This window comes from Abramis brama, assembly GCF_963993115.1.
Source record: "Abramis brama genome assembly, chromosome: 12".
NCBI lineage: Eukaryota > Metazoa > Chordata > Actinopteri > Cypriniformes > Leuciscidae > Abramis > Abramis brama.
This window is the reverse complement of record NC_139974.1, coordinates 41,250,004-41,277,670: the sequence shown is the minus strand read 5'-3', so window position 1 is coordinate 41,277,670 and position 27,667 is coordinate 41,250,004. Positions and strand designations below refer to the sequence as shown.

The 27,667-nt window shown below is 41.8% G+C and overlaps 1 protein-coding gene across 1 annotated transcript in view; it reads left to right on the top strand.

The window, feature by feature from the left end:
• LOC311094089 (uncharacterized protein) overlaps window positions 1–13,786 on the top strand; it is a 35,388-nt gene extending 21,602 nt beyond the window's left edge. Inside the window, exons 2-10 of the mRNA XM_084131828.1 lie at window positions 2,389–2,514; window positions 9,175–9,232; window positions 11,173–11,237; window positions 11,430–11,712; window positions 12,002–12,135; window positions 12,216–12,248; window positions 12,793–13,072; window positions 13,267–13,403; window positions 13,501–13,786. Coding sequence (XP_083987954.1) covers window positions 11,174–11,237; window positions 11,430–11,712; window positions 12,002–12,135; window positions 12,216–12,248; window positions 12,793–13,072; window positions 13,267–13,403; window positions 13,501–13,505 — 936 coding nt within the window. The 5' untranslated portion in view covers window positions 2,389–2,514; window positions 9,175–9,232; window position 11,173 and the 3' untranslated portion in view covers window positions 13,506–13,786. The remainder of the gene's footprint in view (window positions 1–2,388; window positions 2,515–9,174; window positions 9,233–11,172; window positions 11,238–11,429; window positions 11,713–12,001; window positions 12,136–12,215; window positions 12,249–12,792; window positions 13,073–13,266; window positions 13,404–13,500) is intronic.
• The last annotated feature ends 13,881 nt before the right edge of the window (window positions 13,787–27,667 follow it).

Here is a 27,667-nt window from a genome sequence, read left to right as displayed (position 1 = left end):
CTGACGCTTTCACAACATCATAGTCACCGCTCTGCTCCACTGTTAGCGATGAGTAAACCTCCTGCGCCCGTCCCACTAAAACGCATTGCAGGAGGAATGCCCATGCAGTTCTCGGCCAATTTAAATTAGTCGCGACACGCTCAAAGTGGGGAAAATATTTTTCCACATCTCTTTCCACAAAAGGGGGCACAAGTCGGATGTGGCGAGTGACATCAAATGAATTAGGGTCAGAAGGAGCGACACCTTCCCTCTGAGCCGCGATTTCTAACTTTCTCAACGCGAGTCGGTTTTCAAGTTCATGCTCACGTGCCTGTGCTTGCATGCGCTCACGGTCGAACTCAATTTCCTTCTCTCTGATACCTAACTCTCTTAACCGAATCTGCAGCTGTAACGCTTCTGTAGACACGGAGGATTGTTTCTCTACAGGCAGAATGCCCTTACTAACCAAAGCAGCTTGTAAGACGGTCTTGATTGTATCTTTGGTGCGCTTTTCAGCAGAAGTGAGCTCAACCTCGTAAGTTGCAGCCAAATTCAGTAACTGCTCTTTCGAAAATTTCAAAAATAACTCGATAGAGGGTTCTTTAACGAATACTTCCTCTGTTGCCATTTTAACGCGTAATTTTTAAAGTGCTTGTTAACGTTTAATTTTAAAGGTAAAGACAGTTAAAGCGCGCACAAAATTTAAATTACAAAAACTACAAATAAACACTCACCAAAGCAGTTTAACTGCGACAAAGCTACGAGGTAGCGAATATCTAAAGTGGTCAAACGAAAAGCACAATATAGGCTACAAACGACCACGAATTTTAATGTCCACCCACAAATTAATCAATACGCTAGTACAATCAGAATCCCAGCGCTCACTAAATAGGCGATATGCCACAAATTATCACAAGCTATACAACTAAACTAAAAGGTATTCTGATAGGCAAAAATGTTGTCCCACTTCTCTAACTAACTATACACAAAAACCAAAACAAAATCCTAAATACCTACGCAATCTTCAGTGGCTTACTCAGCTCGAGGCATCTCCTACGTGCCCCCTCCTGAGATATCCACCAAAATAAAATAAACGTCAACTAAACAAAGGAACAGACAATCATAATTGCTCACCAGAACACTCACCAAAATGTTGTAGCCTTCAAAAGTTCCGCAATTCACACTAAAGTCCGACTTAATCAAAATTATTAATCTCGGACGAGCCTCCAATATGTTACGGGCGGACGGACACCACCCCTAACATAAATGGAGAGACGCACACAGAACAGCTCGTGTCCAACATAAGGGGTATGTTTATTTAGTAGGTTGTTCAGAAACAGAGGCAGTAATACTGAGGCGGAACGCTTTTGTTTCCCGGGGTGGACTCCTAACGCTTCAACGACAGCACGGCAGTGCATAGACTCCTGGCTCAGGCTCTGTGTGCGCCCAGGTGTGCTTCCGGAAAGCTTTTGTAGCTTCAGTATACGGCTGCGCTCAGGTGTGGCTCATCTGTAATTAAGAGCAGGGGAAACTCAAACACATAATTAGAACACAGTGGAGCTGAGGGACGTAACAAAATCTTAATCATGTTTCTGTCTTGTACGCCAGGAAAAGTGCTTCAATTGTACCTTTTCTTTTAAATTCCAAACGATACTGTAGCACATTATGATATTGAACAGTAAATGTAACCCTGTAAAATAAAAATTTATTACAAAAAGGAATTAATTAAAGAGTGTTAAAATAATAAACTAACCAGAAATAAGACTGATAATAAAAGTGTAAGAAATTATAAAATCAAAGTAAAATGTATGTTAGTGTGATGACTGACATTGCCGTAATCATCCAATCACATTAAGTATAGATTGAAGTCCCGCCCCACCACGTTAGTTGCTGTATGGAGGGAACCATTTTCTTTTCTCTGCGTGACTGTGAGACAAGCAGCAGCAGCATAACTTTATGTAAAAGTTAAGATCGTCAGAAAGGACTGAAAAAGAAACATTTATATGGTCGATTTTCTTTGGATTTGGTGAGTACACATTTTGAAATGTGTAAACTTTCATAAATGTGATTAATTGTGTACTGATGTGTTAAATTGAGAGAGAGTGAAAACGTATTTATTTGTTAATATGAAGTGCTGATAAGATCTGATGTTTAACGAGCAAAAAGTGATGTAATGGTTAAAATATGTGTATATGAGTTCATAATGTTCATATTTTGTTGTTGATCATACTGAACGAGTGATTTTATGTTGTTGAGTTTGCATAATGTCATCTAAGCTGTCGAATTTCGATGGAAATGTAGCTGTTATATGTTGAACATGATAACAAGTGATACTATTTACTGTTGTTAAACTAAAAGATGTGAATTTAATGTGTGATGTGAACTAAATGCTGCCTGTTGCACATGCAGGTCAGGTTTTTGTCCTACGCTGGAACTGTGTTCATTTCAGCGTTATGATCTAAGATGGCGAGCCTTCCCAGCGAGATGAACATTGATTGATGCAAGATTTGAGTTCACATCAACATCTGGATTTGGGTAGGAAAGTTCTGAGTGCCTGTTAGTTTTTTTCAACGGGACTGAGTTTTGTTTTTGAAAGACTGCTCAGAGTATTTTGTTTTCCTGCACAAACTGAATTTTTTTTGGAACTATAGAATCATTTTTCCACGATTCTAAGGAACTGTGGATTCTCCGAACTGAATCTTTTGAATCAAATCTTTTGAAACAAATATTCCAAACGAATTTGAACTGAACTTTTTGAACTCATCCTTTTGGACTGAACAGTTCAAACAAGTCTTTTGAATTGATTTAATTGAACTGTCTTCTTCTAAACTCTTTGTTTACACATTTTGTTCAATTCTGATGAGTTATTTTTGAATGTGATTCAGTGAACTGTCCAATTTTACAATTGTAAACATTAGTAAATGTTTATGGGGTTGTATTTGCTATTGATATTAAAGGTGTAGTATTCTAGGAATCCTTATAGCCTAGAGGGTGCACCCAATTCATTTAACGAACAACAGAGAGTAGTGAAATTGTTCATTTATTGTGAATTGAATTGAGACCCTATCACTGTGACAATTTGTTGATCTTTATTTTATTCTTATTTGTTTCTTTTGAAAACCAACAATTACACTAATAGTTCATTTAAATACAAAGATTTCCTTTATTATTTAACTAGTGTTGTCTTTATTACACCTCCATAATCGAACCTACTGGCCTAAGGGTAATATTAGTAACAAGTGCAATATTATTTGACACGTGTGCTACATAAAAAGTGGCGAGCCAGCCAGGAGGTGTAATTAATAGCTTTATTTATACTTTACATCCAAAAAGAAAAAAATTGACGAAAGAGACATTCAAATTAGTTTATTAGTGTGGCAAGTAAATTGACATTGAGGACATGGAAATAGTATAGAAGGAAAGTGTCAAAATTGTAAATGCTCTTCTAGTCAGTGGACCAATTAACACTCTTGAGGATGAGGTCTCTTACCTCCTGCCACTGATATCGTCAAGTCTTTAGGGCCTCGTGCCTCTCCCAGAGCTTACCTTAATGTGCTTGATGCAGCTTATGGTGCAATCGATGATGGTGACGAGTTGTTCTCAATATTCATGAACACATTCCAGAATGATGGAGAGAAAGCATCTAGCTATCTCCAAAGGCTTCAAGTTGCTCTGAGCAAGGCAGTCAGGGGAGGTGGAATTAAATCGTCTGAGGCCAACCATCATCTTCTGCGGCAGTTTTGCAGAGGCTGCTGGGATGACATCCTTATTTCTGAGATTCGTCTCGAAACTCGTAGAGACGACCCTATCGAGTTCCAAGACTTGCTGCGTTCCCTTAGAACTAGAGAAGACAAGAGTGCACAGAAATGGTTGCGCATGAGAAGCCACACCAGTGCTTTTAAGCAGAAACCACAAGCATCACCTAGATCTGCTCATGCTTATAGCCAAGATACTACCATTTCAAGCAAATCCCCTCATGAGTCAAAATTGTTGTCTGAGACTGCTGAGTTGAAGAAGCAAATTGCTGAGTTAAAGGAACAGTTAACTTCGTTGACTCTTCCAAAGCCTAGAAAGACTGTCAAACCCAAGCATAAGACATCGCCCTCTTCCACCACTCCTGAGTTTGTTGCTAAGCAACCGTCCAAGTCAAACGGTGATCCTGTCATGAAATCCAGACCACGCCCTGGTTACTGCTTCAGATGCGGTGAAGATGGCCACATATCTGTAACCTGCGAAAATTCTCTGAACCCCAGGCTAGTTGAAAAGAAAAGAAACGAACTGCGGTTGAAGCAACAGGAGTGGGATAGAGAGAACAGTCATGTTGGTGCCGTTTCTTTAAACGCCTAACAGTTCCAGTTGCGGGACAAACTGGAACTAGGGAACCTAAAGGTAGTCCCCCCAGAATAAACTCAGGCCCACGCAACAAATCTCCTTCACACCACAAATTCCGTATTCAGCGTCTGGTCGGATCCAAGTGTACAGCACAAGTCAGAATCTCAGGGACTGAATGTCATTGCTTACTTGACACAGGGTCGCAGGTGACCACAGTTCCTTGGTCCTTTTACCAGGCTTGCTTGATTAATCATCCTCTAAAGCCCCTGAATCTTCTGCTTGAGGTCAGTGGAGCAAATGGTCAGCCAGTTCCATACAAAGGATACGTTGAAATTCCAATAACTTTTCCAGAGGACATGGTTGGATCTGAGGTTGAAATTTCCACACTGGCACTAGTTGTTCCTGACTTCAAACCAGAAAAACAATCTCAAGTCTTAATCGGGATGAATAATCTTGATTCTTTGTATGATGAATGTTCTAACTTGAATATCCTTGAACACCATTCTCCACAATACGGGTACAGTGCTGTGCTTAAAACTCTGGAATTACGGCATAAACAGCATGCCAATGGATGCCTTGGACTGGTGAGACTACAAAGCAAGGAGCCCGTATTGATTCCAGCACAGCAGACAGTTGCTCTCTGCGAAAAAGCAAATGTGAATTGCTTATCCACTAAAGAATGTGTTCTTCTGGAGCCCCCATCAAACTCCTCCCTTCCTGGAGGTGTTCTTTTCTCAAGAGGTGTAGTTCAGGTGCCATCATTTCCAACGCAAAAGTTGACTGTCCAGCTACGGAATGAGTCGCATCGGGATGTAGTACTGCTGCCAAATGCTGTGGTTGCTGAAGTGCATGCCATCGAGAGTATCATCCCTCAAGAACACGAGGTGGGATCTTTACCTGCTGGTCAGAGCTGTTCCGAAGCAGTGATTACTTTTGACTTTGGAGATTCCCTGTTGCCTAAAGAGTGGAAGGATAGGATCAGTAAGAAGCTCAGTGATATGTCTGATGTGTTTGCTCAACATGACCTTGATTTTGGTCGAACATCCCAAGTCAAGCATCACATAAAGCTTTTTGACGAAACCCCTTTTAAACAAAGAGCCCGTCCGATCCACCCTCATGATCTGGCTGCTGTCAGACGGCACTTGCAAGAGTTAAAAGAGTCAGGAGTCATCCGGGAATCTGTGTCTCCTTTTGCATCCCCAATCGTAGTCGTACGTAAGAAGAATGGCGACGTAAGACTATGTGTGGATTACAGAAAGCTTAATTCACAAACTGTGAAAGATTCCTATGCTTTGCCGAACCTCGAAGAGTCTTTTTCTGCTTTAACGGGTTCTCGATGGTTCTCTGTCCTGGACTTGAAGTCTGGTTATTACCAGATAGAAATGGAGGAGTCTGACAAGTACAAAACCGCCTTCTCTTGTCCCTTAGGATTTTGGGAATTTAATCAGATGCCTCAAGGAAATACCAATGCACCGAATACATTCCAACGCTTAATGGAAAAGTGTATGGAGGATCTACATCTCACCGAGGTCTTGGTGTTCCTTGATGATTTAATAGTGTTTTCCCAGACTCCTGAGCAGCATGAAGAACGGCTTCTAAAAGTATTGAGAAGTCTAAGAGAGTATGGGTTGAAATTATCCCCAGAAAAATGCAAGTTCTTCCAAACTTCAGGTACAGTCCGGTACCTAGGCCACATAATATCTGAGACAGGAGTCTGGATGGATCCTGAAAAGATTAGTGCTCTTAAGACCTGGCCAAAACCAAAGAACCTAAAAGAGCTAAGATCATTCTTGGGATTTTCGGGATACTATCGACGGTTCATCCGCGATTATTCCAAGATAGTGAAACCCTTAAATGACTTAACTGCTGGTTATGCCCCACTGAATCGTAAGACCATGAACAGTGAGTTGAAAGGAAGTTATCATAACCCAAAAGAGTCATTTGGGAGCCGATGGACAACGGCTTGTGACAAAGCATTCGACACCATTGTCTCCAAACTAACCAGTGCTCCTGTGCTAAGTTTTGCAGACCCGACTTTGCCTTACATCCTCCACATGGACGCAAGCACCACCGGTCTTGGCGCCGCATTATATCAGGAGCAAGATGGAGAAAAAAAGGCCATAGCTTTCGCCAGTAGAGGTCTTTCCAGAAGTGAGTCTCGATACCCCGCGCATAAGTTGGAGTTTCTTGCTTTGAAGTTGGCAGTGACCGAGAAATTCTCTGACTACTTGTATGGAAATCACTTCTCTGTCATAACTGACAGTAATCCTCTTACTTACATTCTAACTTCCGCGAAGCTTGATGCCATAGGTTATCGTTGGCTATCAGCACTAGCCACATTCTCTTTCGACCTGACCTATAGATCCGGAAAGCAAAACCAAGATGCCGATGGGCTATCAAGACGCCCTCATGGCGAGCTGATCAATGATATGGTATCACAAAAGGAACTGGAACGTATACAGCAATTCACCGCTAAACATCTGGGTGGAGACAAAGGTGTTGTCATGGACTGTGCTGTTGTACAAGCTGTGTGGGACAAGCATCTGATTCAGCAAGGATGTGGAACTCCTGTTGCTCTAGTGGAGTCATTGGCAATGGAACAGGAGGTTATTCCTGGTTGTTTTGCTCAAGACCTGACTGAAGATGAGTCTGCAGTGTCCGGTGTAACTGGTATAGACCTGCAACGTGAACAAAGGGAAGATGTTGTCCTGAACCAAGTCATCAGCCACTTAGAAGAAGACCAGATGCCATGCCGGACGGTGAGGTATGAATGTCCAGACTTTCCGTTGTTGTTGAGGGAGTGGAACCGCTTGGAATTGAGGGATGGAGTTCTGTACAGACGACGACAGTTGGACGATCAAATGACTTACCAATTGGTGTTACCTGTCAAGTTCCGTGCTATAGTGCTGGAGAGCCTGCACGATCAGATGGGCCACATGGGAGTAGATCGCACTCTCGACCTTGTCCGTTCTCGCTTTTATTGGCCAAAGATGAGTGCTGATGTTGAGAGGAAGATTAAGACCTGTGAACGGTGCGTTAAGCGAAAAGCTTTTCCAGAGAAATCTGCCCCCTTGGTCAACATCCAAGTTACACGTGCCCTTGAGTTGCTCTGTATAGACTTTCTTTCCATTGAGCCAGACCGAATTAATGTCCGGAATGTACTTGTCATGACGGATCATTACACCAAGTATGCAGTTGCCATACCCACCAACAACCAGAAAGCCAGGACTGTGGCTAAGTGCCTCTGGGATGGATTCATTGTCCACTATGGTTTCCCGGAGAAGATACTAAGCGATCAAGGAGCTGACTTTGAGTCTAAACTTATCAAAGAACTTTGCGAGATGGCAAAAATTCACAAAGTACGGACAACTCCGTATCATCCTCGCGGTAATCCCGTAGAATGCTTCAATAAGACACTTCTAAACATGTTGGGTACCTTGAAGGAGCAGGACAAGTCGCATTGGCACGACTTTGTGAAACCGTTAGTGCATGCCGACAATTGCACGAAAAATGAGACCACTGGATTTACGCCTTATGAGCTCATGTTTGGGAGGCGACCCAGACTACCGGTGGATTTAGCCTTTGGGCTACCCGTAGAAAAACCTGTCCATGAGTCGCATTCCAATATGTCCAAAGTCTTAAAGCCCGACTTGAGGAGAGTTACCGAATTGCCACTCAACATTCTTCAAAGTCTGCAATGAGGAATAAGGACAGATTCGACAAACGAGTGAAAGAGTCAACTCTTGAAGTAGGAGATAAAGTCCTTGTGAGGAATGTCCGAATCAGGGGAAAACATAAACTCGCAGACAAATGGGAGCCTACTATCCATGTAGTAGCAGAACGGGTAGGAGATCTGCCAGTTTATAAAGTTCGTCCACAAGATAAGGATGTTCCTCTATGAGTGTTGCACAGGGATCTACTATTACCTTGTGGTTTCCTTGCTTCTCCGGAGGAAAACGTCCCAGATGCAGAAAACATCTCCAAGCCTAAGACACAAAGCCAAAGAAAGAGAGAACTGATAGGTGCACCCAATTGATTTAACGAAAAACAGAGAGTAGTGAAATTGTTAATTTATTGTGAATTGAATTGAGACCCTATCACTGTGACAGTTTGTTGATCTTTATTTTATTTTTATTTGTTTCTTTTGAAAATCAACAATTACACTAATAGTTCATTTAAATACAAAGATTTCCTTTATTATTTAACTAGTGTTGTCTTTATTACACCTCCATAGTCTAACCTACTGGCCTAAGGGTGTGCTATATAAACACTGATGAAACGTACCTGAATACAACTCAAATCCTATTGTGCATGCAATAACGTCACACTAACAAAATTATGTGTTTAGGGATTGTCAGTTCATTTGCATTGTCAGATCATTTTTCCAAAAAACACAGACCATAATGTATTCTATAATTCCTTTCCTTTGTGCAAACGTAGAGGGTTTGAAGACAATTATGATGTGATAATCTCCGTGTTTAACCAAGACTTATATTGTAGGAGGACATGTAAAGGTTAGGGTTACAGCTTATTAAAATGGGGACTCTTTTGTAATGGGTCCATTTGAAGTTTATTTTACAGATATCAGATTAATTTATTTGAATGGGAGGGCCTTAATTCATCAATAAATAGAGCATAATTTCTGAGCAGAATATTATTCAACTAGATCTTCTTCAGACTGCTGGTTCGTATTAGTATTTATATCTATGTTTAATAGCACATTTTTGGTTTGAAATTTTTTGACAGGGCATAATATTCCTCATATTAATAATATTTTGGATAAAAAATAAATATAGCAATTGTTTATAAACAAATATTAATAAAGCTATTTTTTGTTTAAATACGTATTATTTTGTTTAAAAGCAGATAACTGGTGACTTGTGAAGGTCTTCTGTGAGGTTGATACATTGACGAATTCCAGGTGAGTTGAAGGTTTATTCACTCTAACATTATAATTGGAATCTGTTAGTTTTCTTATTATTTTTCCCTAATGTGAGTCAATGGCAGCCATATGAACCGTAAGTAGGAAAATTATGAAACTTGGCACACTTGTAATGATGGTAAAGCAAAGTAATTTGACAAACTTTGGAGTGTCCAGAACAAACTCTATAGCGCCACCACCAGTTCAAAAAATGTTGCATTGAAATGGTTCTAACTTTTCAACCATTTGATCTAGAAAGATAAAATGTAGTACACCTGATTCCTCTTATGATACTGATCACATTAAACATCTTGCATCAAGACTCCACCAATTACAATAGCGGCCATTTTAAAAAGTATAGGATTAAGTTTTTTCGCTACACCTGATCAGATGACTGAACAGGGTTTTTTTATTCATATTTGTTCAGAAGTTATGTTGTGTTCTTAACAAGGTCGACATAGAATTGGTTCAGAGGCTGTTTCTCGGCCGAACTTTGATCAATGAAAATTGGTTCACTTCTTCGGAACCACGATCTGAAATTTTGGAACAGCGCCACCTACAGGTCATGCAATCTTAAAAATGTCTATTTTTGCTAATAATTTTTTAGCAGTTTTATCAGAATCATGATCTTGGTGTCTATGGATTTCTTGTGTCCTTTGCTACCGTTCCTGGGAAATATCTCTCCAAAGTTGACCCTGCCTGTGTTTGTCTTGGCATGCTAATGATTAACATGCTAACCAGTTGCCATTCTTTTTAATATGGCTCTTCAGATATTAGATTAACACATAAGATACATTTGCATTAAGTTGTTTTAGCATGCTAATCTGGTTAAAATATTAAGTAATGCTTTTGTGTGTTCATTCTAACACTGAAGGCTCTCTTCGGCTGCCAGTTGATTCAGCGTTGACTGTAATTCAACATGCCAATATTGTTTATTGCTTATTATTTTAAATAGCATTTAAATAACACTGATCTTTTAATAATTTAATACACTCTAAAATGATCTTATGTCTGCTTGTAGATTTCATTACAATACCTCGGTTTCTCAAAACAAAACTATTCTAAGGAATCTGAAAGGAGGAAGTTAATAATTTGTACAGTGATATTTAAGCACAACAAAATATTAATGCAGTTCCAAAAGAAAGAAACATTCAGTCATCCATGTACAGCAGACCAACAGACAGCATTGGTACACTTGTTCAGGGTTTGGGAATGTAATCAAAACATCATATTATACAGTATTTATGATGTCCACATGAGCTGCATCTGCTTACACAAACTTTGATCTTTAAGTTCTTCAGGTCTTACAGTAGTATTCAGGTACAAAAACAGTGTAATGTGTAAATTAAATATAGATTAATCCTTAATAAAGAAGTTTATTTTTTATGGTTTGTTCACTATAATAACACTGTTGTAAAGTTTATTGTAAATTGTCTTAGTTTCATGGGCGTAGAAGATTCAATTCACGTTTATTTGTATAGCGCTTTTCACAATACACATCATTTCAAAGCAGCTTTACATAAAGTGCATGAGTCCATATTACAATTTAGAGTGATCTGTTATCAGTTAACTGTCCAAGTTATGCATTTCAGAAATGTACATTTACAAAATCACAGTTAGCTATAATGAGCTCATTGAAGTAACGAATACTTGTTTTTTAACAAATGATTATGACATTTAGAAAATATGGCATTGGTGCTATATTGATCATAGCAAGATGAAATGAAATAAAATAAAAATAAAGCAAACTCAGCAAAGGCATTTAAAAACCAAAGAACGGAGGCAGGTTAGTCACATTACACTCACTTTAAGTCATGAGGTTTTTCTATACTATTTTATCATTACATTAGCAGTTTGTTACTTTGTTTAAATGAGGAGAAATTGAAAATGATTCCTTCATAAGCTGAGAAGAGGTGATGTGTTGTTATGTCTTATATCAGGATGGCCATGCGTGTGGTTTTATTTCTAACACTTCTTACTGGGATGTGCGTCGCTGATTCCAAAGGTACGTTTAGAATAATACAAGTAAAAATGCATTGTGTATCATTACATATTGATCAGATTAATATATTAAAATTATAGGGTGAAATATAGTTTATATTTATTTATTTATATTTATATGTATATGTATATGTAATGCTTTGAACCTGTCTCATACTTAAAAAAAAAAAAATCGATTTCCTATCATCTTGAACAGGGAATCTTGCTCTTAATGGCATGGCTGTGCAGTCCTCCTTAGGCCACCCACAGGGAGATGCTCAACATGCAATAGATGGAAACAGAGACTCAGATTACAAGAAGGAATCCTGCACTTTCACTAAAACTGAGTTTAATCCATGGTGGAGAGTCGACCTTGGAAATGTCTACAGTGTAAGCAACGTTACCATCACTAATCGTGGAGACTGTTGCAAAGACCGCCTTAGAGGAGCTCAGATTCGTATTGGTAACAAGCTGGACAACAACGGAAACAACAATGAGCTGTAAGAAATGTTCGAATTGTTCTATCATCTTCCCATGTTTATGATGTTCAGTCTGGTTTAATAAATCAGGAGGCAAAATTGTAACTCCACACACCAACCACTCAGTGACCCACAGCCATGGAGATGGACTTGAACATATTTTATTCAGATTGTGATTAACATTTGTTTCTTGTAGCAGTGCTATACAAAACCTTTTGATTTCAATACAGCTGGATTTAATTTGTTAGACGTGTACATTGTTGCGTAGCTTCTGGTTTTCATTTTAACACTGTTCTTTATGTATTTGCAGGGTTGCAACTATTCTCACTGTTCCTAATGGCACACAAACATTTTCATTTGAGTCTGTTAATGGCCGATATGTCAACATATTTTTACCTGGGAATAATGAAACCCTCTCTCTGTGTGAAGTCGAGGTGTTTGCAGGTAAGGGACAGAGAGAAGATTGGGATAAAATTTGTGTATCTACTTATTAATGTGTATAACTGTTATTATTTTATCAACAGTATCGGACACACCATCGTACATTTGTGGTCCAAGTGAGTGCTCTTCATTACTTTCAATGTTGTCGATAACACGTATATAATATTCTTACTGAACATTTGGTAACCAATAAGGGATGATGTACATCAAAACAGATGTTATCGCAAAATAAACCTTATTACATGGCTACTAGCCACAAAAGAAATCATTTTGGACACAAAATATTGATTTGTGTTGAAATATTTTATAAACTTGCTTGTAATAAACGCAAAGCTTCCGTGAAGAAAAAAATATTCCTAGCAAGACTAACATTTAAGGGATATTGTACAGTCATTTAAAACAAATAAATAATTACATGGACAATGGACATATTGATTTGTGTAAAAATAGTATTACATAGCTTACCATTATTTTGCCTATTTTATTGGGATTAAACTTTAGTTTAACTGCCGTGTCATCTTCTCTTCCCCCACCCTCACAATTCTCATCTCTGGATGTGAATACCGCAACGGATACCCTATGCTCCACTCTAACCTCTTCTCTACCTTAGCACATTAAAGTAAAATGAAAAAAGTTATTGTTTATTATTTTGTTATACAGGGAATCTTGCTCTTGGAGCCACAGCTGTCCAGTCTTCCACATATCCTCAAGCAGTAGCTCAAAGGGCTATCGATGGCAACAGGAATTCAAATTATAATGGTGCGTCATGCAGTATGACTAATGCGGACAGGGACCCCTGGTGGAGAGTTGACTTGGGGATAGTCAACAAGGTAACCAGGGTTAGCATCACTAATCGTGGAGATGGTGCTCCAGAGAGGATAAATGGTGCTCAGATCCGTATCGGCAACAGCCTGGAAAATAATGGCAACAATAATGAGCTGTAAGTATTGTCCCTCAATTAATAATTACACAAGTGGTTAGAAAATGAGTAAATAAGATAACATTATTGCATACTTTAACATACTTTGAATAAATCCTTTTAATACAAACTTGCCTTTGACAGAAGTATATTTAATATGCTTCTTGCCGTTTTGATACGCCACTGTTTCTCTGTTACTCTGTGTGTCTTCACAGGGCTGCGACTGTTGTGTCCATCCCACTTGGAGAGACAAAAACATTTGAGTTTAAGCCTATTAAGGGGCGATATGTCAACATTTTTATTTCTGGGCGCAATGAATATCTCACACTGTGTGAGGTTGAGGTGTTTTCAGGTGAGAAATAAAAGGAGAGAGAGATGGTGTGTAGACATTTGTACTATTACTATGTGTACATGTTGCCTTAATAATGGTTTTCTGATTTCATTTCCAGATTAAGTGGAATGAGAGGATGTTACGCCACAGTCCACTGATCCTACAAGCAAAATACCAAACTTCTGTTTTCTGAGCAATACTAATATTGCACTTTTTTCATTGTTTTCATTTTACCTATATGCGCCTTTTATCCTTAAGATAAATAAGTTTCAGTGCACATTCAGTAAAGGTTTGAAATGGTTTTAAATGCACCTGATTCTTAACCCGTTTGATCCAGGGGTTTGTGTATTTACGCATCTTTGTTTATCTCTGCTTTCCACATCAATAAATTACTACAGCATTGCATGTTGTATTGTATGTTTCTGGATCAAAAAAAGAGGCTTATTTGGATATTTACAATGAGGAGGAGGTATAGTGTTGCATAGCTACCCATCTAGGGTTGAGGAGCTGATAACAAAGTAAAGAATTACATTTTACAAAAAAAAAGAGAAAGAAAAGGAAAACCATGGAGAGAACAAGGATTTCCAGCCTTCTGTTCCAGAATCAACAACATAACCACCAAATCAACCAATATTAACTTTTAATTTTCTGTTATAAAGAGTAAAAAAAGGCACAAAAGCAACAAAAACCAAACCAGAAATATCAAAAATAATAATAATGAAATTAGATACAATATCTAATAGCTAGGGGAGAACCTGGCCAAAATAGCAAACAAAACAAAAAACAAACTAACCCAGAAATCTCTCTAAATTACCTGGAGAAAGATAATCCAGAATAATAATTTACATAACTGTTCCATCGCTCTCCCTTGTAAGAAAAAATGATGTGGATGTCTAAGATCACAAAAATTAAGTTTATTACAGCATAGCAGTGGCAAGGTACACTAAGCACCTTAGGTTCACCGGCGTCAGAATGAACCCAGAACATCCAAATCTTAAACCTTTTATCTTGTTACAGTTTACAACTCTTAATGTAAATGAAGTTGCTCTTGTTGTAACCGCTGTTAACTTTTTCTTCGTCGAAGCAGAGACCAGGAGACTTTGGTATATCTTTCAAGCAGAAGTTACTCTTTATTGTAACTTCTGGAACCACAGGTACTCACAAATCAGGCAACCAACTGGACCTGGTTTACACACGCAACTGCATCACAGACAACATCTTGGTGAGACCTCTCCATGTCTCAGATCATTGCCTCATTACTTTCAGTCTACATCTCTCTACCCCTGCACCACCAACCCCCCCACCAGTCACTTTCAGGCGAAACCTGCGCTCACTTTCTCCCTCCCATCTTTCCTCTGCCGTGTCATCTTCTCTTCCCCCACCCTCACAATTCTCATCTCTGGATGTGAATACCGCAACGGATACCCTATGCTCCACTCTAACCTCTTCTCTAGACAATATCTGCCCACTCTCCTCCAGGCCAGCACGCGCTACTCCCTTTAACCCCTGGTTGTCTGAGTTTCTTCGTGAACACCGGACCGAAGCGCAAATCAAAAGACACATCTGACCTGAGTATGTATAAATCTCTCCTCTCTTCCTTTTCTGGTGATGTTCATGCTGCAAAATCTTCATACTTCCACAACAAGATCAACAGCTCCTCCAACACACGATCACTCTTCAAGACATTCAACTGTGTCCTCTGTCCACCTCCACCACCACCCACCTCCTCTTTAACTGCTGACGACTGTGCGAACTTCTTCACCAACAAAACAACAACTATCAGCAGTCAGTTCTCAGCCCCACACACACAGGAACCCAGACCAACCCCTTCCACAGCCAATCACCCTCTCTCCTCCTTCTCTCCACTAACCGAGGAAGAAGTATCTACACTTCTCCTCTCCAGTCATCCTACCACCTGTCCTCTAGACCCCATCCCCTCACACCTTCTACAAGCCATCTCTCCCACACTTCTACCAGCACTCACACACATCATCAACTCATCCATACTGGCGTTTTCCCTACAGCATTCAAGCAGGCTCGGGTTACTCCACTGCTTAAAAAACCAACGCTGAACACATCATCTGTAGAGAACTACAGACCTATCTCTCTCCTACCATTCATTGCGAAAACACTTGAAAGAGCTGTTTTCAACCAAGTAACATCCTTCTTGTCTCTAAACAACCAGCTAGATGTCAACCAAGCTGGCTTCAAGAAAGGGCATTCAACTGAGACTGCATTACTGTCGGTCACAGAAGCCCTACGGATCGCAAAAGCTGCTTCCAAATCTTCAGTCCTCATTCTCCTGGATCTGTCTGCTGCCTTCGACACTGTGAATCATCAGATCCTTCTGTCCAGCCTCTCATCACTGGGCATCACAGGATCTTCACTCCACTGGTTTGAGTCCTATCTCACAGGTAGGTCCTTCAGGGTCGCATGGAGAGGCGAGGTATCCAGAGCACATCCACAGGGGTTCCTCGGGGTTCAGTGCTGGGACCCCTCCTCTTCTCCATCTACACCACATCACTGGGACACATCATACAAGCACACGGTTTCTCCTACCACTGCTATGCTGATGACACACAGCTCTTCCTCTCATTTCAACCAGATGATCCCACAGTAGCGGCACGGGTCTCAAGCTGTCTGGCGGACATCTCAACATGGATGAAGGAACATCACCTGCAGCTCAACCTGGCAAAGACTGAGCTTCTCGTCCTCCCTGCCAATCCGTCTCTACAGCACGACTTCACTATCCAGCTAGATTCATCATCAATCACCCCATCAAGGTCGGTCAGAAATCTTGGAGTAACGTTTGATGACCAGCTGATCTTCACAGACCACATTACAAAGACAGCTCGATCATGCAGGTTTGCACTGCACAACATCAGGAAGATCAGGCCTTTCCTAACTGAGCATGCAACACAACTCCTGGTCCAGGCCCTGGTCATTTCTAGGCTTGACTACTGCTATGCTCTTCTGGCTGGACTTCCATCATGTGCAACCAAACCTCTACAGATGATCCAGAACGTTGCAGCTCGTCTTGTCTTCAACGAGCCCAAGAGGGCCCACGTCACTCCTTTGTTCATCTCACGGCACTGGCTACCTCTCGCTGCTCGCATCAAGTTCAAGGCATTGACGCTTGCTTACAGATCTATCACAGGCTCAGCTCCCTCCTACTTTCACTCACTCCTACGAGTCTACATCCCTACCAGACGCCTACGATCGGTCAACGAGCGACGTCTCGTGGTTCCATCACAGAGAGCCACAAAATCACTTTCCAGAACATTCTCATTCACAGTTCCATGCTGGTGGAACGCTCTCCCCAGCCTCATCCGGGATGCAGAATCTCTGACAACCTTCAAAAGACAGCTGAAAACCAATCTCTTCCGTGAGCACTTAACCGCATAGATATAATAAAAAAAAATAAAAATAAAATAAAAAAACCCCCTCCCCTTTCCCTCTAAAACCTCACTTATCGGGCTTATGCTACTCTGAATAATGCCTGAACTTCGTATCTTGAGCACTTCTTGCGTTGTTTTCGTTTTTGCCTCTTCATGATGACTCGCTTAATCTAGTCCTAATTTGTAAGTCGCTTTGGATAAAAGCGTCTGCTAAATGACTAAATGACTTATTGAGGCCTTGCTGTGCGTCACTGTAGTCATCCAAGTCTGACTTTAGCTCAGCACAGTAGAGTTTATACCTTTCAAGGGGGAGAGATTCATAGAGGTGGAGACAATCTAAACAAAGCATGCAAATGCAGTACAGGAGGCAACCTGTTACCGGAATTTCCCCGGCCTTGATTTCATCAGCATAACAGTGTCATTCAAATGCATAGATGCTAATCCAATCATACCTTCACATTATCATAGAGACAAAGGCACAGCTGTGCTTGAGCTTAAAGGGATAGTTCACTTTGAAATTAAATTTTGGTATGTTTTAGCTTACCTGAAGGGCATCCAAGATGTAGGTGTCTTTTTTTCCGCAGTAGTTTCAATTTTGATATTTTTAGGTCAAACCGTTCTTGTCTGACAGTCATATCATGCAGATATATGGATCCCGACTCAAAGAGCATGCACAAAGTCCCAATTAAAACAATTCCCCATCGTCCAAATTAAACAATTCCCCATCGTAAGTACACATTGATGGCCTAAGACATGAAATGAGGGGTTTGTGTGAGAAAACGAACAGTATTTATACCGTTTTTACCTCTTATAACACAGCCGCGTCCAAGTGATCTGAACTCGCGGGCGCTTCCTGCTGTGTGACGTGTGCGCATAGATGTATATACACTAGATGTCGCATTAAAGACATTCGTTCCAATGAACTGCCGTAGCCAAGGCGACATCTAGTGTATATACATCTATGCGCACACGTCACACAGCAGGAAGCGCCCGCGAGTTCAGATCACTTGGACGTGTTATAAGAGGTAAAAACGGTATAAATACTGTTCGTTTTCTCACACAAACCGCTCGTTTCGTGTCTTAGGCCATCAATGTGTACTTACGATGGGGAATTGTTTAATTTGGACGATGGGGAATTGTTTTAATTGGGACTTTGTGCATGCTCTTTGAGTCTGGATCCATATATCTGCATGATATGACTGTCAGACAAGAACGGTTTGACCTAAAAATATCAAAATTGAAACTACTGCGGAAAAAAGACACCTACATCTTGGATGCCCTTCAGGTAAGCTAAAACATACCAAAATTTAATTTCAAAGTGAACTAACCCTTTAAGGCGAGACACGGCAGGCAAAAACATCGATTTTCATGCAGTTGTCAGTTTTGAGATTTTGGGCTAGTTTACTCCTTCAGTATGTGTTCTTTCAAGCTGCTATAAAGAAAATGTTGCAAATATACATTAAGATGTTTATTTTATTACATTTTGTTTACTTGCGGCTGTAAGTTTCTCCCGAATTTACCAGGAAGTTAGCATTACAATGCGACACACCAAGCTCCGTCTGTTTACTGAAGTCTGTCATGACCGGTATCGTTGTGAAGCTCTGAGTCTCCTGCACAATGCTATGTAACCCAAATATGGGCATTTCCTTTCTATCAGTAACCAATCGTGAATGTCCAATGGGGGATTTAAAGCTAACGCCGATTTCACATTGAGAGCTATTTAAATCTTTAACTGCCGTTTTCTCAAAATGAGTTTTTTGTCATTCTCCAGTAGAAACATCTCAGCCTATGTAGCACATACGGAAAGTATTCAGACCCCCTTAAATTTTTCACTCTTTGTTATATTGCAGCCATTTGCTAAAATCATTTCAGTTCATTTTTTTTCCCTCATTATTGTACACACAGCACCCCATATTGACAGAAAAACACAGAATTGGTTTTGCACATTTATTAAAAAAGAAAAACTGAAATATCACATGGTCCTAAGTATTCAGACCCTATGCTGTGACACTCATATATTTAACTCAGGTGCTGTCCATTTCTTCTGATTATCCTTGAGATGGTTCTACGCCTTCATTTGAGTCCAGCTGTGTTTGATTATACTGATTGGACTTGATTAGGAAAACCACACACCTGTCTATATAAGACTTTACAGCTCACAATGCATGTCAGAGCAAATGAGAATCATGAGGTCAAAGGAACTGCCTGAAGAGCTCAGAGACAGAATTGTGGCAAGGCACAGATCTGGCCAAGGTTACAAAAACATTTCTGCTGCACTTAAGGTTCCTAAGAGCACAGTGGCCTCCATAATCCTTAAATGGAAGACGTTTGGGACGATCAGAGCCCTTCCTAGAGCCAAACTGAGCTATCAGGGGAGAAGAGCCTTGGTGAGAGAGGTAAAGAAGGACCCAAAGATCACTGTGGCTGAGCTCCAGAGATGCAGTCGGGAGATGGGAGAAAGTTGTAGTAAGTCAACCATCACTGCAGCCATCCACCAGTCGGGGCTTAATGGCAGAGTGGCCCGACGGAAGCCTCTCCTCAGTGCAAGACACATAAAAGCACACCTGAAGGACTCCAAGATGGTGATCAATAAGATTCTCTGGTCTGATGAGACCAAGATAGAACTTTTTGGCCTTAATTCTAAGCGGTATGTGTGGAGAAAACCAGGCACTGCTCATCACCTGTCCAATACAGTCTCAACAGTGAAGCATGGTGGTGGCAGCATCATGCTGTGGGGGTGTTTTTCAGCTGCAGGGACAGGACGACTGGTTGCAATCGAGGGAAAGATGAATGCGGCCAAGTACAGGGATATCCTGGATGAAAACCTTCTCCAGAGTGCTCTGGACCTCAGACTGGGCCGAAGGTTCACCTTCCAACAAGGCAATGACTCTAAGCACACAGCTAAAAAAACGAGGAGTGGCTTCACAACAACTCCGTGACTGTTCTTGAATGGCTCAGCCAGAGCCCTGACTTAAACCCAATTGAGCATCTCTGGAGAGACCTGAAAATGGCTGTCCACCAACGTTTACCATCCAACCTGACAGAACTGGAGAGGATCTGCAAGGAGGAATGGCAGAGGATACCCAAATCCAGGTGTGAAAAACTTGTTGCATCTTTCCCAAAAAGACTCATGGCTGTATTAGATCAAAAGGGTGTTTCTATTAAATACTGAGCAAAGGGTCTGAATACTTAGGACCATGTGATATTTCAGTTTTTCCTTTTTAATAAATGTGCAAAAATGTCAACAATTCTGTGTTTTTCTGTCAATATGGGGTGCTGTGTGTACAATAATGAGGAAAAAAAATTAACTTAAATGATTTTAGCAATGGAACTTTGGGCATATATTCAGGCCAGATTCTCAGGATCACATGCGATAAAGCTGGACCGAATTCAAGGCATGAATCGTTGACTGAAAATGCAAGTGGAAGTGAACGCAGTCAGGAGCCACCTCTGTCTTAACAACAGACAGGATTTTAAACTCAACTATTCAGAGAGATCCCAGGCATGACCTGGAAGGATTTAACCCCCTCTCAAGAACGTGATGGTGCTTTCACACTTAAAGGAAATAATAATGACAAAAAACTGAAACAATGGTAGAAAAAAATTACAATGCTTAAAACACTGTGTCACCGGCTCATAGCCACTGCATATTAAAAACAGTAATATCCTATACTAAACCTGAATTAATCTTGATAAAACAATCTCAAAGGTTGAAAGCCTACAATCTAAATCTCTTGGGTGTCTGATTTCCTAAATAAATTACAGAGGAGGCATAATTTATCAATTGGCAACAAGAATATGTTCACGGTGACCTTTATTTTGAAATAGCGATGAACATGAAAAATCATGAAAGATTGGTAGAAACCTCAGTTCCCTTTCGTTGTCACTCCGAGTTATGTCGGATGACGACGAATGGGGTTTCACTTAGAAAGCCTATCATCTTCGAGTATATAAAACGATCCAATGGCAATGAAATGCCATGGGTCTGCGGAATTTGCATAGCGTAACTCCGCCCCACCCTGGGGGTATATAAGGAAGTGCGCGAGCAACATGCAGATATGTTTTCGCTTCGGAGCCAAGTTGATTCTTCACTCCACAAGCCAATTCTGAGTTCATCTCTTCATCTCTTCGAGACGAGCCTCTCTCCAAGTGTTGGTGTGACAGCGAGTTCCAGCGAGTGCACATTCCCTGCTTATCTGTGCAGTGATTTGCCAGAGTTTGTGTGTTCATCTCCCTGGTCGCTTTAGCACTTGCGGGGAAATCTCCTTTCACAAAAGAGCATTGCACGCGGCACGTCTTTTTAAAGATGCCTTGCCCGTGCACTTCTGGGTGTGGTCTATTTGTGTCTGACTCTGATGGGCACAATCGCTGTCTTGTGTGTCTGGGTGTTGAACACGCTAACGCAGCGTTTGTGGATGAGTCATGTTCCCACTGCGGGAACATGCCCATCGCACGGTTGCGGTCGAGACTCAATGACCTTTGTGGTAGAGTCCCCTCATCCGCACCCCGATCTACGAGCTCCATGAGAGCTGATACTTTGGCTGGCGGCCAGGGTGACCTGAGGGTTACGGTGTGGAACAAAGCGCCGACTATTCCACGCTCCACACCTCCCTCTAGCACTGTGCAACACGTGAGTGTTCCAAATGAGCCTGCAGTACGGTCCACTGACTTGCCGCAGGTCTCATTTGGCGCTCCAGAGGAAGACACGATGTCGATCGCTGCATCTCAAGGTGGGCAGCAGTCCTTGGGAAGTGATGATTCGGCTGTGCTGCCACCTTCGGATGCTCCAGCATTGCCCGAGTCAGATCCCGAGTTGACTGCCATGCTTTCCCGGGCAGCCGCGGCCATTGGACTTGAGTGGTCCCCGCCACCTGGTCCAGTGCGTTCGCAGCTGGACGATTGGTTTTTGGGTGCGGCCGCTGACCCTTGTCGGCGTCCAACCCCAATGCCTTTCTTCCCGGATGTGCATGAGGAGGTCACGAGGTCCTGGAAGGCACCCCTGTCTTCCCGTGATCGCTCGGCGACTTCCTCCGCCTTGCCTCCTCTCGATCAGGCGGCTGCTAAAGGGTACACTGGGGTTCCCCAGGTTGAACGCTCTGTTGCGATGCAACTATGTCCTCAGAGTGCTTCTTCCCGTGGCGACCCAAAGCACCCCTCCAAAGCCTGTAGGTTCTCCTCCACCCTTGTGGCGAAGGCCGATAGAGCTGCGGGGCTGGCAGCCTCCTCACTGCATGCCATGGCGACACTCCAGGTCTACCAGGCCCAGATGTTGCGTGACATGCACGAGGGGAGGTCTGACCCGGGGCTCTTTGATGAGCTGCGTGCCGCCACCGACCTTGCTCTCCGAGCGACGAAGGTGACCGCACGCTCCCTGGGTCAGGTGATGTCCACCTGTGTGGTCCAGGAACGACACCTGTGGCTCAACCTGGCTGATATGCGGGAGGCCGAGCGGACCCGGTTCCTCGACACCCCCATATCCCAGGCTGGCCTCTTCGGCGGAGCAGTCAAGGACTTTGCCCAGCAGTTTTCGACTGCGCAGAAGCAGACTGAGGCTTTAAAACATGTCCTGCCCCGGCGGCCCGCTGCTCCGGCAGTGCAGCCGTCGGCACAGGTGCCTCAGTCTGCGCGCCGCCGAGGACGACCTCCTACGGCTCCCGCCCCTCCCGATCGGCCCCAGCAGTCCGCTGCTCCCGGGTCGCGTCGTGGAGGAAGCCGCAGGAAGGCGTCACAGCCCCCTCCAGCACCGCGCCCCGCTAAACGCCAGGCCAAGCGGCGCTCCTGAGGGTGGCTGCTCAGAGATGAGTTCCAGTTCTGTGCAGGAGACGGTAGCAGGGCCGCTCCTTCCCCCGGTGGAGGGCCGGGGGAGAATCCTTGGTTGTCCCATTCCCGCTGCTCGTCCCCAGACGGCAGCACCCTAATGTGGTTAAAGACAGAACTGACACACTCATCTCTGAGCACACAGAGTTCTCGGATGACAGTATGCGCCGTCCACGGACCACGCCCCTCTCATCCCCCTCTGTCGCCAGACCCCTGCCAGAGCACACCCCCGTGGGACGCTGGTCCTCCCCTGGCCTCCTCTGGCAGGATGCGGCAAATAGGTCTGTGGTTCGAATGACCCCTCTGGCACAGTTTCTGGGGGCCTGGCTAGAGCTCCCCAGACTGTCCCGCTGGGTCGCGAGAACCATCAGGCTCGGCTACGCGATTCAGTTCGCGCGGTCTCCGCTTCACTATGGTCGGTGGCAATGCCCCTGTCATGAGAGCGGAGGTCGACACCTTAATGGCGAAGGGTGCGATCGAGACTGTCCCTCCAGCCGAAATGAGGTCCGGCTTCTACAGCCCCTACTTCATTGTACTGAAGAAATCCGTTGGGTTACGACCTATCCTGGACCTGCACGTCTTGAACCGCTCCCTTCACAGGCTGCCGTTCAAGATGCTCACGGCCAAATGCCTTTTCGAATGCGTACGGCCACAGGATTGGTTTGCAGCGATCGACCTGAAGGACGCCTACTTTCATGTCTCCATTCTTCCTCGACACAGACCGTTTCTTCGGTTTGCTTTCGAGGGGCGGGCATACCAGTACGCGGTTCTCCCTTTCGGGCTAGCCCTGTCTCCTCGCGTCTTCACTTCCTCTCAGCGAGCAGCCGGTCTCTTCTCGTTTGGTGCATGACGAGAAGGATCACAAGGATGACAGCCTTTCTCTCGCTTCTCCACGTGCTGACTAGGGCCGTTGAAGACCTCGGGCTCGAGTGGTCTTCGCCCGAAGAGCATGCGCGTAGCAGATTGGATGAGTGGTTTCTGCAGGGGCGCCGACAGGCCCCTCAGGAGAGGCCTGCTACTTTCTTTCCTGAAGTTCACGACGAGCTAACAAAGTCATGGAAAGCGCCGCATTCAGCTCTTCTGAAGCCTTCCATCTCCTCAACGCTCTTGACTGTTGACGTGCGGTTGAAAAAGGATACGACAAGTCGATTCCCCCATACAAAGGAAGCTGCACACCTGTGCCCGCCCACCGCCATGGGATGGAAAACTAAAGTGCCTCACCCGTCCAAGCCTTGTCGCATCACTTCAGCTCTCCGCGGCCGAGCATACGCCTCCGCTGCCCAAGCTGCTTCGGCACTTCACAGTTCACACCATGGCTGTACTTCAAGTTTTCTAAGGCCAGACTTCTCTGCTCGATGCACAGGTCTGGACCTGAACTGGTAGCTTTCAGAGACCTGTGCAGCGCCACTGACCTGGCTCTGCGAGCTACCAAATCAACCATCCAGGAGATTGGCAGGAGTATGGCGAACCTGATGGTGATTGAACGTCATTCTTATGTTTTAGTTGATTAATGTTTCTCGCTGAATACTTAATCTGGACATTCTTATTTGTTTTACAAGAGTGTATACAAAACTTACCACACATGCTTTTATTTATAGGAATAATTTTGCATTGTAGGCATAACTAGGGATGCAATAACGCCACCAACAACAACCAAAACTAGGCTACTCATTGCATGTAAACTAATTGTAACGTTTCATTGTGAATCAAATTAAAATGTTCTTCTCTTTGCAAACGTAGGCAGAGGCATATAGTGACAGATTAATTCAATAATGTTGCAAAGATATTGCATCAATCCATATGTTTCATTAGGTTACTAGGCTATTTGTTTTGCCTTACTCTTTATTCATTTAGGCTATTTATTCAGTTATTCATCATCTTCCGTCCTTCGCACTACTTGTGTAGCGCGTGCATTCTCAGACCTGTCACCTGTCACTCATCATCGTAGGGGAGGAGTTTGGAATTATTCCCGCGTTACAATCATCAGCCAATCAGGGTGGTCACTTCAGTCAAGTTCGTGCATGAGTAATGACGTCATCCATAGCAACGAAGACTCACACTTAGTTTAGGAGTTGTCATTTTTCTTTACTAAGAGTAGGTCTGAAAGGCGTTGTGAATAACTTTTAAGAGAAAACTCCTAGCTAAAATCTTTTAGTGCGATTTAGGAGTACTCCTAGTGGTAAGATAAAATGCTTTGTGAATACGGCCCCTGATCATTTGTCTGACTGACTGACGGGACAAAACCAAACAAGTATTGTTTTTTTTCTTATATTCTTATGTTGGGTTTGCCAGTTGAGTGTCCATGGGACTGTGTAAATATTGTTTGAAGAGCTAAAAAAAAACCTCTTTCTGAACTGCACAGTGGACTGGTTGCTCAGTGCTGGGGCCTCATTTATAACCACTGCGTACGTACAAAACAGGCCCTGAAAGAGGCGTATACCGCTTCCGTTGTGATTTATAAAATTTATAAGTTGTGATTTATAAAAACAAACTTGATGGGAAAATTTGCGGGAAACTTGATGGGAAAATTTGCGCACCTGCACCAAACTCTGACCCATGCGTACGAACGTTTTGGTGATGGAGCAGTTGGGCGACACCGATGGTGAGCTGGAGTTAAATGTCTTTTTGGTCAAAAATTAAACATACAGAAAGATAATACAAATATAATTTCACTCACCAAGCCTGTCACTTGAAGCAAATATCCATCCCTTGTCCGCGCCAGCGAGCGCGTTGGGCCGTTTAGTGAAACTGACGCAAATAACAGTTTAAATAAATAAAATAATGATTTAAACTATGTTTTACTTCTGATATAAACATTTAGATTAAATATGCCATTCAAATTAATGGAGAACACTTAAACATGAAATCATTACTGAGAAGTTACAACATTTTTTATTCAAATTCAATCAATAGAAATATTTGTTGTGGATGCTATGTTTTTGAACACTTTTCTGTGGCGTGCTGTGTTTTAATGTTTTAACCACAGAGATAATTGCTTATCATGATAATACAAGATTGTCTGAGAAAATAGTTTTGTGCAAATAATGCCCTATCTGTTTCCATTAAAAATATAAATCAATTAAAAATACAATTCGGCCAGTGGAAAAGATGAAATGTATTTTACACTATTTGATGTATGTATTCAAAAACAAGACAAGGATAGGCAAGTACATGATTTGTATTAATGTAATGTGTCTTATTCAATCACTCTTGTTGTCTAATGATTCGCATAATCTCTCTTGCTTTGGATATGGTTGATTCCTGATGATGACCTTCCCTTCTTCTGTCTTCTCCTTTCCTTGGCTTCTTTCTTCTTTTCTCTTCTTTGTTTTGTTTCTTTAAAATACTGTCTACAAGCATATCATCCACGTTAATCTCAAGCTTGTTTGTTACATTTGTTACAATGTTTTTGGTTGTTGCTCTTCGCCCAGGGAAATTAAAATGGAAGTACACATTAATGTGTCATCTAGTACGACATACTGTATAAAAACTTTAAATGTAGAAACAGCCAACTCAAAAATTGAAAGGTTAAAGTGGTTTTGTACAGATTGAAAATTAATTATAGATCTATTTATGATAAGTTTCGGCTGCAGACTAATAACAAACACATTAATGCATTGCATTGAATTTATATGTAGGATATGTTCATTAATTAAATGGACAGTTTACCCAAAAATGAAAATTAGCTCATGATTTACTCAGCCTCAAATCATCCTAGGTGTATATGACATTCTTCTTTCAGACGAATATATTAAAAAATGTCTATTTTTTAAAAAAGTCCATCAAATTTCATCTATCCATCATAAAAGTGCATCTCTCAGTCATAAAAGTGCATCTATCCATGAATAGATGCATATGATTAATCCATTATGGCCTAATCATCCCCATAAACTAATTGGCTTCATTCAATGGAATCTCTTCTCCAACAGTAAGCGTGTGTGTGTGTGTGTGTGTTCTGGTGTCCAGGTGGATGCTGCACATTGGTGGTGGTTGAGGAGATTCCCTCTTCCATATGTGAAGCGCTTTTAATACCCAGAAAAGGGCAATATGAATGTAACAAATTATTATTTCTTATTTCTTAGCTTCTGATACTTTTTACTTATACTTTTATAATGACTATTATTGATCATTAAACCTGACATTTAACAAAGAGAGACAAGTTTGTGTTTTATGTGTTAATATTATATTTAGTATGTATTATATTAGAGGCAGAGAGGTCAAGACCGGACTAGTTTGGTATTGAGAAACTGACATTTGAAACATTTCGAAACAGTTATGATGTAACGAAGCCTAGATTACTGAAATCACGTGACTTTGGCAGTTTTATAAACGCTCTGAACCACTGATTCGAAACCGAAGATTTGAAGAATCCGAAGAATCAGTGTTTTGAAATCGCTCATCACCAACTACAGGTAACAAAGGTTTTTGGCTCCATCGCATGTTTTGATCTGTGCATCTGAGACGTAGACACAGACCAGTGAAAAGGGTCTCGTTCTGAAGCAAAAAACCTGAAGAAAGAGCTGGAGTAGTGTTTGAGGCTAGCAGTGATCAGAGCAGGAGTGTGACGTAGGAGTCATTTCCATCTTCGTGATTCTTTTAATAATTATGTTACTGTAATGTGTTAGATCAGTGAAATAACACAGTGATACTCTTAACAAAGCTTTAATTTGATATTTGTCTCTTTTTGGTGTGTTTGTGTGATATAAATGTGAAATTGAATATTATTCATATGATTGGTCATAATATTCCTCATATGAATAATATATTGGATAAATAATAAATATAGTAATTGTTTGATAAAAATATAATTAATTTCATTTATGAAGCCTATTATATAAAAATTTATTTTGTTTAAAAGCAGATCAATTGCTGAATTGTGAAGGTCTTCTGTGACTGAGGTTGATGCATTGATGAAGTTCAGGTGAGTTGAATGTTTATGCACTTTCTATAGAGCATGATATGCAATGGAGGTTTTACTAATAAAACTAAACTTTTGTTTCGACAATTCAAGTCAGTGTGTAAAGATATATTATATAGTAGTCTAGAAGTGTCTTGTTGCACTCAGAGAAA